General features: G+C 53.2%; 1 protein-coding gene across 1 annotated transcript in view; it reads left to right on the forward strand.

The window, feature by feature from the left end:
- The window catches only part of NMT1 (N-myristoyltransferase 1), a 29952-nt gene extending 22361 nt beyond the window's left edge, over positions 1-7591 (forward strand). Inside the window, exons 6-12 of the mRNA XM_004432585.3 lie at positions 82-198; positions 938-1108; positions 1960-2068; positions 4372-4542; positions 5184-5351; positions 6341-6478; positions 7233-7591. Of these exons, the coding sequence (XP_004432642.1) occupies positions 82-198; positions 938-1108; positions 1960-2068; positions 4372-4542; positions 5184-5351; positions 6341-6478; positions 7233-7253 (895 nt within the window). The 3' untranslated portion in view covers positions 7254-7591. The remainder of the gene's footprint in view (positions 1-81; positions 199-937; positions 1109-1959; positions 2069-4371; positions 4543-5183; positions 5352-6340; positions 6479-7232) is intronic.
- Positions 7592-11125: the final 3534 nt, after the last annotated feature.

Here is an 11125-nt window from a genome sequence, read left to right on the forward strand (position 1 = left end):
TAGCATGGGGTTAGAGCCAGACCCAGCTGTGGAGCCCGCTGGCAAGCAGCGCCGCAGCCACAGCCCCTGTCTCTCCTCTAGGGCTCTCCGGCCACCTGGCTGGCTCCCCCAGTGGCACTGCGGGGTTCGAGTGGTCTCAAGTCGGAAACTGGTTGGGTTCATTAGTGCCATTCCAGCAAACATCCACATCTATGACACGTAAGCACCAGCACCACCCCTCACCCGCCACGTCCTCACCATCCTGCTCGGTCTGGGAGGGAGGTGAAGAAGAAAGGTACACACACCTTCCACAAAAGAAAGAGGGAGGGTTCCATGAAGGGAGGGATCTCGGGTCCTGGGAATAGAAATTCATAACAGGAACCACCTGTTTTGCTCTGAGTTGTTGCTGCTTCTCTTGTCTGTGGCCTGAGCTGGAAGGGGTCCAACCCTGGGTGCCAGTGTGCTTCCTGAACAGGAGCTCAGTGTTGGCACTGGCACTGGAGCCAGTGTGACTCACATCCAAATGGTCACAGAGCCTTCAAGCTCTGCTCTTCATTTTCCCTGGAAACATCAGATCCATCTACCACAGCCTTCTGGGCTGATAGGCCACGGATACTTGTGGGAGTCAGAACCCTTGAAATCCTAGAAGAACCCTTGACTTACTCTGTGAGGTCCCTGCCTGCTACTGGGGATTCATCAGGGAGATGCTGGTGGTGCCTTCAGTAAAGGAGTTTGCTTGAGTCCCACTTAGCTCTGGAAGTAGCGCCTGTGTTGAGAGAGTGGGCTCCCGGCCTGGTGCAGCAGAGCAGTGGGAGGGAATCCAAGGACTGACTCCTGAACGCAGGCGGTGGCAGAATGTGTCCTGTGCTGAAGGCCCTGGTCCCCCAGGGGTGGCGCCATTGAAGGGATCACCTTCCCTGTTAAAAGCCTTGTCACTGGATTTTTTTCCCCTCTCTAGAGAGAAGAAGATGGTGGAGATCAACTTCCTATGTGTCCACAAGAAGCTGCGCTCTAAGAGGGTGGCTCCAGTCCTGATCCGAGAGATAACCCGGCGGGTTCACTTGGAGGGCATTTTCCAAGCTGTGTACACTGCCGGGGTGGTATTACCAAAGCCTGTTGGTACTTGCAGGTAAAAATCTCTTGCGAGATCCTAGAAATACTGGCGTGCCTGCTCTAGTTGAGTTGTGTCACTGTGAGTCACAGCTCTGCCCCTCAGCTCAGTGCGTGCCCGAGAGCATCTTGCTTCTCTAGTGTCTGATAAGATGGGTGCTGGGTGCCTGCAGGAGCCAGGTAGGGAGCATGGAGGTGGGGAGAGGGAGGTTGTAGGAATGGCAGACTGGAAAGGGCGTGCCCTGTCCAAAGGGGTTAGCCATTCTCAGCTCCTGCTGATTCCTGCTATTTGGAAATAGGAGGTGAGGGGTGTCAGTCTGCTGGGGTTTTGTTTTAGTTTTTAAAGATGAGCCCAAATCTGGATTTTTACAGTAAATATCCGAAAGTTTTAAATGGTTGGCTCAATTTTGTTTTGAATATTGTCTGGGTCAAAGAGAGCATGTCTGATCCCTCTGTGACCCAAGGACAACTTCTGCCTCCGAAAGTTGTTTGAAACAATTGAACAGTCTCTGCCTCAAGAACTTCAGAAGTCAAAGCACCAGGCAAATGCATAGAGGAGGGAGGACAAGGATGAACAGTCAGAGAACTATAAGTCTTCTATTCACTTGATTCCAGGAGTGAGGATTGCTCTTCCCAGACAACTACTGTAACAGATGAGTGGCTTTTGAAATTGAGACAGAAAATATAGGAAGAGCTGTGGCAGCTCTGCATTCACTAGCGGGAGGTTGGGGAGCGGGGAGACGCCACTGGCTCAAGTGGGGCCACGTGTCTCTCACGCCACCTGCTGGCCATCTGGAGATCTCCATCCCATCATCCTCTTAATGGAACTTGCCAGAATCCTCTGAGGACAGGACATTTGTGTCCCCACAGGTACTGGCATCGGTCCCTAAACCCACGGAAGCTGATTGAGGTGAAGTTCTCCCACCTGAGCAGAAATATGACCATGCAGCGTACCATGAAGCTCTACCGACTACCAGAGGCCAGTGGTGCTCTCGGGCGATGGGCAGGGGCAAGAGAGAGGCTGAGGAGAGCCTGGTCCTCAGAGGAAAGGAGCAAGGCTTTGGGTGGGGGGAGGGGGAGGCAGAAAAGTGACCCAACCTGATGTTTCCGGATTCCGAGACTTTCCGTTTCTGTTCTTTCTGTTATCTACAGCAAGAGTTTTGTTTTAATTTGACTTTCTCAGTTCTCCTGTGCCTGCACCTGAGTTAGCGTCTCCGTCATTTGTTGATAAGCTTGGATTACCTGTTTTGTGTAATTTTAGCCTGAGTGACGCATAAATAGATGAACCCACTCATTGCACTATGGCACACCCCAGAGCCCAGTGTCACTGAGCTGTAGAGTGTCTCCTGCTCCCTCTGCCCAGTCAGGTGATGGAGGGGTAACCTGAGCTGGTGACGGAAGCCCAGATTTCTAACTCCAGTTCCCTCCATCCAGGTTTTGCCATTGAAGGACTGGGCAACCTGGAGTGAGCTGGTTTTCTATTCTGGGTCCCAGTTTGCTTAGTTTCCCAACAAAACAAATGCTCCTTGTTCTCCAGTTGTGCCTGGTTCAGGGTCCTCATGGATCTTAAAATCGCTTCTCTTCACTCAGGGCTCTTGTGGTCGGTGTCAGCACAGTTATCGGTGTCAGCACAGTTATCGGGTGCCTGCTGATCAGAGGGCTGCCCACCTGGACTCGTCTGCCATGAAACTGGATTAATCGCCCTGGAATTGGGCTAATCCACCACTGGATTGGGGTCATTAGTGTCCCGTTTTGAAAGACCGCTGCAGCGCAGTTAGACACTGCCCAAAGAACCAGATTTGGGGGGCCGTGATGGGTGTCTTCTCCTTTCTGTTATTATGACAGATTTGCCCCAAGTTATAGGCAGACAGAGAGTGTTCTTAAGTGGTGTAGCAGCCAGAAGAATGTCTCTGGATCTCCCCACCCGCGGGTGAGAACCCCAGCCTGGCTGCTTTCTCAGTCTAGGATTTGAGGTGTTGTTGTGGGAGCTGCCACGTAGAAATGAGGTCAGTAAGCGTTCCCTAGAGGCGTCAGCATTAGCAAGGAACTTTGGCAGCTAGAGGTCCTGGAACTGTTGTTTTCAAAGCAGTTCCCACTCTGTATCAGGCAACGACTGTGGTATATACACTGTAAGTCCACCCTCTCTTCAGATTTGCTGACCCCACCTTTGTGTATTGAGCCTTTGGGGATGTCCTGTCAGCCCCAGTATTTACTCTAGAGCATCACATGGCTTCGTTCTGCTGAAGCATTTTTTAAGAAAAAGCAGCTGTGGAGTGGGATTCTGGTTTGAAATTAAATCCCAGGGGTTCGGTGCTCCTGAATTTAACTTTCAGCAGTGTCCTGCTGGGGGCATTACTGATGGCAGTGGTGTCCGAGTGGACAGACGAAGTGGGCATCCAGTGCAGACTCTCCTGGGTCCTGGGGTTCCCCAATGCCAATGGCTGGGAACCTGTCTGTGAAGTGCTCTACATCTATGGGAAAGAGACCAGTGTAGGAAGAGATCAGCTGCAGTTCAGTGGGAGAAGGTTGTGAGGGCTTGGAGGAAAGGGGCCAAGAAAGGCTTTGCTGAGGCCCAGGAGTAGTACTGGGCTGGGCCTTCCCCAGAACATTCATGGAGTAGTCAGGGTTTTTCTCTCCATTACGGCACCATTAACATTTTGGGCTGGGTAATTCTTTGTTTTAGGGGGTTGTCCTGGGCGTTATAGGATGTTTAGCAGCATCCCTGGCTTGTACCCACTAGATGCCAGTAGCATGCCTCCTCCTAGCTGTGACAACCAGAAATGTCTCCCAAGTTTTGTTAGATGTCCTCGGGGTGGGGGGAGGCAAAATTGCCCCCGTTGAGAGCCACTGGGCTAGAGGGACAGAAGGCACAGTCAGAAGAGCCAACTGGTCCAGAGCGTAGAAGGTCTTGTGTTCTGTGGCAGAGAGTTTGGAACAAGGGAGGCGCATGATGGGTTGTGTTTTCCTAGGAAGGCAGCTTGGGCCATGTGGATAAGAGATTGAAGCAACAGCCCTAGCCAAGGACGACAGAGAGCCTTAACTAGGAGGGAAAGGGCCAAAGACACTGAAGAGGCAGGACTTGTGCCTGAGTGGATATGGACAGTGGGTGAGAGGGAGTTGCCAAGGGTGACCAAGGATTCTCTCTTGAGGGCCTGGGTGGATAGATCCAGGGTTGAGGTAGGAAAGGAGACAACGTGAAGTTTTTGGTGCCTGTAGGACCTGAGAGGGAGCCAAGATGCTCATGGTCAGCACATCTGATGCTGTCTCGTCTCTGCCCTCCAGACTCCCAAGACAGCTGGGCTGCGACCAATGGAAAAAAAGGACATTCCAGTAGTGCACCAGCTTCTCACTAGGTACCTGAAGCAGTTCCACCTCACGCCAGTCATGAGCCAGGAGGAAGTGGAGCACTGGTTCTACCCCCAGGAGAATATCATCGACACTTTTGTGGTAGAGGTGAGTGGAGAGGGCTGCTCTGGGCCTCTGACCCATTCGCAGAGAGGCATCCTCCTTAAGTCGCTAGGTTTCCCAGGCTTGGTGACTGAAGAACCAATTGACAGGAGTGTTGGCACCCTGGACTTCTTGACGTCCATGCTTGGTCCTCCCTAGAGACAGGAAGTTGTAGCTTGTGCTTGCTAAAATGATACCCTCTGGACTTGGCATGAGCCCTTCTTGCCCCTTCCTCTCCCCTCCCCACCCCCAGTCCCTGTTGGTAACACAGAGTAAAGAGCACTGAGCCCCTCCTCGTCAGGTGAGACTTCCATTCCCTGCTTCTCCCTGCTTGAGGTAGTGCTGGCCCGGCATTGAGGACACAGTCTGGGGGAATGTGAGCCGCAAGAGAGCCCTGGCAGGCAGAAAACGAGAGCTCGGCAGGTTCAGCCCACAGTCCGGCTTGGATTTTCCTCCTGGCTCTGTCCTCAAGTGCCCGTGGCCAATGTATTTTCTCCTCCCTGCATATCCTGTTTCGGTTTCCATCCATTCATCCAGAGGGGCAGAGCTGCCTAAGGGTGATGTGGGAGCAATAGGAAACTTTGTTCCCAGACTGCAGGATCCCCGTGCACACGTGACATTGCCTCTTTTTATTGTTTTCCCTTCAGAATGCAAACGGTGAGGTGACAGATTTCCTGAGCTTTTATACGCTTCCCTCCACCATCATGAACCATCCAACTCACAAGAGTCTAAAGGCTGCTTATTCTTTCTACAACGTTCACACCCAGACCCCTCTTCTAGATCTTATGAGCGACGCCCTTGTTCTCGCCAAAATGGTGAGGAGCAGCCCGGAGGGTCTGGAGATCTGTGGGGAAGAGGCGGTGGAGCAGTGGTGAGCACAGCTCATGGGAGTAGCTGCCCCCAGGTTGGGGGCTTTGAGCCCTCCTCGCCCTCCTGCTCTGCTTTGGAAGGGGCCCAGCAGCTCAAAACTAGGCAGGAGCAAGGGAAGGCATGGAACTCCTGATTTATTTCAGTGAGTTTCGTTCTCTCAGGAGGCGCTGCCGAGGAGGCTGAATAGCCAGGCCTGCTCGGGGAGTAGAGGGGTTCTCCTTACAACTTCTCCAGCATGGGAATGGGGAGATTGGTCTCTGTCGTGGTGAGTCATTGGAGTGGCTAACTGTACAGCACAAGGGGAGGGGCCCGGCCTTCTTTTACACCCGGTGAGGTCATCGTCACTCAGTTCTTCATCATGGGTTCTGCCGGTACTGGGCCCAGCCCACCGTGGGCCGGCCAAATGATGGATAGTCCAGTCCCTGCCCTGTGAGAGCTTCTCACCGAGTTGGTGAGATTTGGGAACTGTCTTTGTCGCAGTCTCAAAGCAGCTTATGAGGTGCCATAAAGTCACAGGGTGCACACCAAAGGCCTAGGAGTTGGGGTGTCTGGGGAGTAAGGGAGCAGTGCAGACGCCAAGTAGCTGATAGAAGCCAGTTCCTCAGGGGAAGGGGTTCAGGGCTTGGTCTCCAAAGAGGACTGTGGAAATTACTGGAGTGTTTCAGAGAGGCTTAACAAAGAACAGTTGTTAATTGCAGTGACCTGGACACTGAGGAGAGGCCAGGTAGGGTGGTCCTCAGAGTGTCGTGAGAACCGCCACTGGAGAGCAGGGCGCTGGCTGGAGTTTGAATTAACATGGAGACAGCCAGAACTTCTAAAGGAAGATTGCTCTCATGGCTGCTTTGCGATGGTTTTGATGTAATAGAAAAGGGCAGAAGGTGAGGCAGCATTTACCTTGCTTGACCTGTTCTTGTTTCTCCCTGCCGCCACGCAGAAAGGGTTTGACGTGTTCAATGCACTGGATCTCATGGAGAACAAAACCTTCCTGGAGAAGCTCAAGTTTGGCATAGGGGACGGCAACCTGCAGTATTATCTTTATAATTGGAAGTGCCCCAGCATGGGGGCAGAGAAGGTACGTATGTGCCATGGGCAGCATCCACCAGGGCCCCCACACAGCCACCTGGATTAGGGAGTTGGTGTCTCCAGCAGAAATAGGGCCATAGGTCTGGGATCCAGCATCAGTCTGGGCCCTTGTTAAGTGGTGTTTGGGCCCTTGTAAGGTCCCCTCCCTCTGGTGGCCAGACTAGCAGGGTCATTGTTCCCCTTTCAGCATCCGGTGTGAGGGTGGCAGGGGGGACAGGCCTCAGAGCTGCCCAGAAGCAGGAAGGTTGTCTCCGGCTTCTCTTCCCACCAAGTGAGCCACCTCAGCTGGCTAGGGGCAGGGCATTCAGGACAGTCTCAGGAAACTGTGCCAGTCAAGTGGCCCATGGTTAGCCAGGAAGGTTAGAGTCTGAGGATCCGAGGAGTTTTTCCTCTGCTGGGCTGCTGCCCTCATTCCAGCATGATCCTTCCTCAGCCCTTCCTCTACCAGCTCCCAAGGGCAGCCCAGGGCTATGGATGTTGCCAGCGTTAACTGACAGATGAGCTGGAGGGAGGCCTTGTGACCAGTGTTCCTCAGGATGCTGGCAGTTGCTTTCCTTGAAGGATCTGATAGACGTTTAAGCCTCTTGTGGAGGTTGAGCGAGAGCCCCAGCTCGCCGTGACTGCTCACACAGCCTAGTGGCACTGTGGGATTCAGTCATTTGGAACTCTGGGACCGGGTGGGGAAGTGAGAATCTTTAGACAGCTGTCAGCTCAACTCTCCCTCTCCCCATTGGCTCTCCTAGGTTGGGCTGGTGTTACAGTAACCAGTTGCCGGTGAGATTCTGGATAAAGCCACTGAGAATTCAAACCAGGAAATGGAACCCCACCACTTGTTGGTCCAATTTTCACAAACGTGAGAGTCCCTGGCAAAGGGAACAGAACTGAACAGGCTTTACCAAACCGCCAATGAACTTGACAATTGTATTGCAATGGCGTAGGCTGCGTGATGTCACCTCTGGCCGTGTCTCTGGTCTCCCTGTTTTCCAATTTATGACATTTGTATGCAGCCGTGATCAAGGGAATGTAACTGCTGAAAGCTAGCTCGTGATTGGCATATTATGGAGTTAACGGGTGAATAATAAAAGTATATATATATTATATATATATAAATATTTTAAATATCTTTCACGTTCCAAATATACAAGGATGTTCGGTCTCTAATGAAAAACTGAATCCAGATCATTCCTCAAAATTAGAATCCAAGGACAGTGCCAGATAAACACATATTGGTACAGTAAATTGTTTCCTTCTGAAAGCAGGCACTGACTTTCCTTGGTAGAGCAGGAGGAGGAGGATGTGGGAAATCTTAGCCAGTTCCCCTTCTGAGTTGACTGGAATGATTGGCTTTGAGAAGGCAGGGGAAGGTGAAGGGACTGTGCCGAGCCCTGGGGAGGGCTCAGATCTCACAGAATGGCAGGTGGAGTCCTGGACGGGGCTGACCCCCCTCAGAGGCTTCCCTGCAGAGGCAGCAGGGACAATCTGTGGAAGCAGATTTTCTTAATCGAGTCCCTTCTTCCATCCTCTCGGCCTGCTCCCTGTAGGAAGTCATCCTGCCAACTGATATAAAAGGGCTCTTTAGCCTGCTGTTGCCAAACTTACAGGGATGAGTCCCCTGTGAGATTGTGTTTTTCCACTGCCGGGGGTGACTGGCAGTTTGAAGGAGACCTTGGACCTCCTTGTAGCATCTGGGACCTTGTGGAGACCATATCAGTGCAGGCCCTGCTTAGCTCATCTTAGAGCAAAGAGCCGGCACCCTGATGCTCCCAGGGTTGCTGGGCAGGGATGGCGTGGGGCCGATACCCAGACCCCTTCAGCCACCTGGCCTGTGCCTTCCAACCCATTAGCCACATCTCGTTATGCTCCTTTCCAAGGCTCACAGCCCACCAGGGGTGGAAGGAGTAGTGGTTAGACACCGATCTGGACTTGGCAACAGAAATGACTTCATGTTGCCGTTGTCTGAGTCTCATTTTCTCTGATGATGTTTTGTGGATTTTTGTGGTGGTGGTGACGGTTCTTGATGCTGCCAGTTTCCCCAGGAGTAATGGAGCCTCTGGTCATGTGGTTGTGTAGGCATTCCTTGGTTGTGCTCAGCCAAGTGGCTTAGGGAGGATTGGGCTGTGGAGTTGTCAGTAACCCACATCCAGGTTTGTGTGTAACTTTTGGTCTAGGAGAAAGTAAATGGGTCGATAGTGTGACATCTGGTGTGGGGGCTTCTTTCGCCTCTCAGGCACTTGCAGGGGGAAGGAAGCCTTAGCCAGGAGGCCAGGCTCAGCCTAGTCCCACTAACTGAAGCCATGCTCTGTAGGCCAACAGAGCTGTGTTTCAGGCTGTGGGATTTGGTGAAGTTTGCCAGAGGTTAATTCTGCAGAGTCCCCAAAACTAGAGGAAATTGTGTGCTTGGGATAGGAGCTGTGCCACCTGCGGGAATGCTGCCTGCTCTGCAGCCTGCTGCAGGAGCCAGCAACTCCACTGTATTGGATTTTCATCAGAGGCCTCTAGGGGCCTCCCTTCTCCCTGTTGTCCCTGTGCTGCCAACCCCAGGCACCAGCAATCTTGGCTGACCTTTGACTCCTTGACTCCAAGATACCCAGACCAAAGAAGCTGCTGTTCTTAGCAAGATGCGCACTGCATTCCGCAGACAGGAGGAATTGGAGAGGCAGAGGCTTGCCTTTACAGCCTCACAGACATCAGACCCCCGACACCCCACGTCCCAGAGCAGCTCAGCCTGTTTAGGGTGCACAACAGCCCTGGAGTAAGCTTTGCCTTGGTTGACCCAGGTCATGGAATGGAAACCGTGAGGCCCGTGGCTGCTCTGGAAGAAACAGATCTCCTAGGTCTCCCTCCAAAACCATGTGGCCTGCTCCTTGGACTCTGCTGTTGTCTCATGGTGGGGACCCTGCTCGGCCCTCAGCACCGCTGCCCCCATCTGCAGGAGTCAGCTCAGTGGCTGCTGTTAGTCTCTTTTTTGTCCAAACAGTCCCTGGGTTCTCCCGTCAACCCCTTCCAGGACTTGAGGCCAGAAAGTTCAGAGAGAGCCATTGCTTGGGGTTCAGGGCCTCCCCACAAGGAGCCCTGCAGGATGGTGGAGCCATGGCTGGCTTGAACCACACAAGGGAAGGACCCTGGGGCCTCCAAGTGCATCACCGGGGACCTGCCTCAGGCAGCTGCCGTTGGACGGCCTCCCAGGCGTGGCCCTCACTCTGTGCCACCTGTACTACTTGCTGGCATTGGGCTTTTGGATTCCGTGTTTCTAGATGTTGACCTCCTGCCTTTGGATTGACTCTGCATTTGACCCCTGACCCTGTGGCACATTCCCACAACTTCTGGTCTCTCTGTAGGGAGAGAGCTGGGTAGAGAGGAGGCCTCAGCTCTGGAGTGAGGTCTGCACAGGGCTCGTTTCCCTCACACGTGCCTCCTTCCCAAGACGCTGACGTCTGGTTTGAAGGCTGGCCCACACCAAGCAACTTTAGCACCTAGGCTTATGGAAAATTTCAGGCCTTGCCTGCAACTCCCTTCTAACTGCCATCACCCCCTTACTTGCTGGCTCATTGAAGCCAAGGGGTGGGTGTCTTTCTGGTCTTGAATTCTTTGTCCAAAGATGACCAGCATTTAACCAACCGAAGGGATGGCTCAAAGGCCTGGATAGCTTCATGGAGCTGCAGTCTGGGAGAGTGTGAGGGACTGACAGGCCAAGGTAGGGGGCGGGGGCGTATCTCTGGCCAGTGCCTACCCACCCAGGGGGCAGCCTTTCTGTGGCCTGGCCCACCTGCCCCAGAACCAGAGGAGACCCAAGGCTTTGGTTTTGCCCTACTGCAAAGCAAAGGCAGGCCTGCAGACTGTCCTTAGGGAAGCTGTGTGGGACAATTTCATTCAATTCGATTAAAAAATATTGACTGACTGTAGGCAGGGGCTAGATCTGGGAACAGGAAAGGGGGAAGCTTCACCTTTTTGTCTTGGCTTTTTTCTGGACTGCGGGAGGGGCATCCATTTTCAGGGTGGGGGAAGAAATACCAAATGCATTGTTGTTCCGTTCCATACATCTCACTTGTTTCTAATAAAGGAAGCAGCTGAACAAAACCCTCTGCCCTCCTGGTTTTCTCTGGTCAGCAGGTGGCAGTGAGACAGATGCAGTCCTGGCCTGGGCTAGAGCGCCCTCTCCCTGAAGGTGAAAGGGCCCTGCAGGAAAGGCTCTTGGAACCACAGTGCCGGGCAACTTGTGAATCCTTCCTCTGGCAAGGCTGCCCTTTCAGGACAAACTTGGCTCTTTTTCCCTAATCTCTCCCACCTGCCAGCAAGGAGCTGGTACTGATGCGGCTTCACTCCGTGTGAGAGGAGCAGCCGGTGAGGCTGGCCCGGTGGCGTGGTGGTTCAGTTTGCCTGCTCTGCTTGGCAGCTGGCGTTTCACGGATTCAGATCCCGGACATGGACCTACACACCACTCATTGGTGGCCATGCTGTGGTGGTGTCCCACGTGCAAAGTAGAGGAAGATTGGCAACAGATGTTAGCTCAGGGCCAACCTTCCTCACCAAAAAAAAAAAAAAAAGGAGCAGCCGGGCTCTGGGCCAGCACTGGGGCTTCCACAGCTGGGAACAGAGCAGCCCCCTCGGGCAGCAGTGGCTCCTCTGATGGGGCAGG

The sequence above is a fragment of the Ceratotherium simum genome, chromosome 16 (genome assembly GCF_057802395.1).
Source record: "Ceratotherium simum simum isolate JZ-2026a chromosome 16, ASM5780239v1, whole genome shotgun sequence".
In the NCBI taxonomy this organism is placed as follows: domain Eukaryota; kingdom Metazoa; phylum Chordata; class Mammalia; order Perissodactyla; family Rhinocerotidae; genus Ceratotherium; species Ceratotherium simum.